At 43.4% G+C, this 3,134-nt stretch overlaps 1 protein-coding gene across 1 annotated transcript; it reads left to right on the forward strand.

Moving 5' to 3' along the window:
- The first annotated feature begins 2,115 nt into the window (after positions 1 to 2,115).
- LOC109537552 lies at positions 2,116 to 2,796 on the forward strand. The gene is made up of 2 exons (XM_019904331.2): positions 2,116 to 2,394; positions 2,446 to 2,796. Exons 1-2 carry the CDS (start codon positions 2,344 to 2,346, stop codon positions 2,755 to 2,757), a joined length of 363 nt encoding a protein of 120 aa, XP_019759890.2. The 5' UTR covers positions 2,116 to 2,343; the 3' UTR covers positions 2,758 to 2,796.
- The last annotated feature ends 338 nt before the right edge of the window (positions 2,797 to 3,134 follow it).

Below are 3,134 nucleotides of genomic sequence, written 5' to 3' on the forward strand. Positions count from 1 at the left end.
GCCAATCTTCACCTATTTTAAGCAAACTGACAACATGCAGAACTGAATAAGGTGAGAAAGTCTGACTTCTGAACTTAAATCTGGGGACGTTGGCTTCAACCAAAACGCCCCCAGAAGCCTTAGAAGTAGTCGTATTATTCGATTGGGATTCGAATCTTCAAAGGTCCTGAGCTGTATTGATATGAAAAACCAGAACAGTGTAAAAGTTCAATCAAACCACCTCTGAAGATGCAAATCGTCAGGAAGAAATTCTACCGAACGACGGCCTAAAAACCCGAAAAACCCACTAGTTTCAACGAATCGACTCGAAAGTCTATCGGTTTTGATAAGTCATTTGAAGAGATTCGAGATTTTTTCCAGAACGATGTTTCATCCAAACGGCTTCCCAAAGAAAGTAGGGCCTCTTGTTGCTTTTCAACTGCTCGTAGGAGGATCAATCGGGTATATTTTAGTTAAAGATCACGTCGAAAGTACTCCAAAACAATAACACTCATATTTTGATAAAAATTTCAACAAAACTTTCGTAATGCTCACAACAATGTTGACTTGATACGTACTAATATTGACAAAATAAAATAAAATGAATCAGTTGAACCCAATTAATTTTTTGTTGCCGTGTTGGAAAACTGTATTGAGTTTTTGAAAGAAAAACTATTAACAAATCCGGTTTGTGACCGCGGTCTTTTCAGCTAAAGATCACTCTTTAGTTGATCTTAATACAGCTTTTTCTGTCTGTTTCCATTACTCTGTTTCTTTTGAGTTGATGTATCAACTTTGCTGTTAATGTTCTTCTCCTGGAACATTCTGGTTTTACTGACGTTACAGTGGCTTTTAAGCGAGAGAGCTTAAAAGAGTTTTGGCGCTTCAACAGTAGGCTTGGCCAGAGGGAAAAGATGTCTTTGTGTGATAGTGTAGGATGGCGTTTTTCCGGCTCAAGCAATAGCGCGTGAAGCAAAACACAGTGGAGATTTTGTCTTGATATTGTGCGATTTAAGAACCAAGCTATTATTTTTTTGTTTCCGTGTTGGAAAACTGTATTGAGTTTTTGATAGAAAAACTATTAACAAATCTGGTTTGAGACCGCGGTCTTTTCAGCTAAAGATCTTTCTTTAGTTCCTCTTAATACAGCTTTTTCTGTCTGTTTCCATTACTCTGTTTCTTTTGAGTTGATGTATCAACTTTGCTGTTAATGTTCCTCTCCTGGAACCTTTTGGTTTTACTGCTGTTACAGTCGCTTTTAAGCGAGAGAGCTTAAAAGAGTTTTGGCGCTTCAACATTGGGCTTGGCCAGAGGGAAAAGATGTCTTTGTGTGATAGTGTAGGATGGCGTTTTTCTGGTTCAAGCAATAGCGCGTGAAGCAGAACACAGTGAAGATTTTGTCTTCCTATTGTGCGATTTAAGAACCAAGCTAGTTTTTCTGGTAAACTGGAGTAGACGTGGCAATTTCATAAATATTCAATTCCGTGGATCGCGTAGAAACAGACGGACCCGATGGGAAACGTAAAAAGATCTGTCAGCCGCACCCGTACGCCTGATGGTAAACGCCCGATTGAATTTTCAATCTTTCTTAAATCATGTGTGTATAATTTAAATTGCACAAATAAATGTTTGACTTCGGCTCGCATTGAGTGGCACGGACAAATGCGCCGCGAAATTGCTGCCGATGCTCTGGATTTGCCTTTTATCTGAATTCCGTGGAAATTATTCCTCGATGCTGCGAGAAACAAATCGTGGATGACACCAACCAGCGTGGAAACTCCACTGGCTGGAGCGAGCATGGAAAATAACCGAAACGGTCGAAGAGGCTGAAAAACCACTTGACCCAATCGGTTCTCACGTCCCCCACGCACCATATTGCTTCCTTTTTTCCAGTCCAATCTTTTTCCAATTTCGCCGGGAATCATCCCCATATATCATCTGATTTTGTCTCATTCTCGCCTAACTCTGTTAGGAAATAATTCCGGCCACGTAACTTAATACGCCGGCCATTACTACGAAAACCCGGCGAAAAATCCAGCGATGTTAGTCTGGAATCGGGAATGAAGGGACGCCTTTTCTGGATAAACCGGCCTGTTATCTTGATCTTGATTGATTTCCAATTCCTGTCCTAATAATCGGCTGATGGGAGCGGAAGCATTCACGCAAGTGGAGCAAAAATGCGGTAGTTGCACTCGACTAACCTCCGTCAGCTATTGGCAATGAAAATTCAAAACATCCAGTTCAAGTTCAACTGGCGCAGCACGTTTGCTATGAGGAAGCGACGGGTCGATCACCTCCAAGCTCGTCTTAAATAGCGGACTTTTTCCAGAGGACAAACCATTCCAGCCGCCAACTCCTTCCACCATGAAGCTCACCATCTTCTCCCTGCTTTTAATCGCTGCGTGCAGCCTAATGGTAAGTCCCCCTAGGCCCTTATTCCTCAGCAAGACTAATTCGCTCCCCTAGGAGGCTTCGCCATGTGACGACTGTCTGGAGTGCTACACCGTCCCTCCTCAATGCGCCTTGAAGGGCTTCAACACCAAGCAGGCCCTCTACAAGAGGTACCCGCTGCTCTACAGGCTCTACGAGAACAAGTGCAAGCTCTACTGCAATAAACTGAACGGCGGCGCCTGCAGCTGCTCAGCTCCTCTAGCAGTCTCTGGAGCTTCAGCTCCAGCTCCAGTGGCTCCTCTTCAAGCAACTCTGCCTCCGGAAGTCATCAGGGCACTGTTTGCCGGCCAATTGCAGCCCGAAGGAAGCTGCCCCTGCTGCTCGTAAAGCTCGGAAAAGTCCAATAAATCATTAGATAGAAACAAAGCGAGCATATTATTACTCAGCAAATTCGCGCGCCGATAGCCATAAAGATAGAATCAAAAGCGAACATTCAATTTGCCAAGTCAACCCCTTTAAAACCGCCCCGGCCCGAAGGGGTCGCGAAACAATGAATCATTACTTCCCATTATTTTGATGAATCATGGCATTTCGCAACGGCAAATTTTATGTCAGTTTGCTTGCGAATTATCGGGTGTAGCTCTTCATTATTATTATCATCAGCGTTCGCGTTCTATTTGCCGATTTATGGCACAGCTGCTGTTTCCAGATTTCCACCAACAGGGAACATTGATGGGGAATTTGACACGCCAAAGGCATTTTAG

Source organism: Dendroctonus ponderosae, unplaced genomic scaffold (assembly GCF_020466585.1).
Source record: "Dendroctonus ponderosae isolate FM_Combo_2020 unplaced genomic scaffold, Dpon_F_20191213v2 Dpon_F_20191213_11, whole genome shotgun sequence".
In the NCBI taxonomy this organism is placed as follows: Eukaryota; Metazoa; Arthropoda; class Insecta; order Coleoptera; family Curculionidae; genus Dendroctonus; species Dendroctonus ponderosae.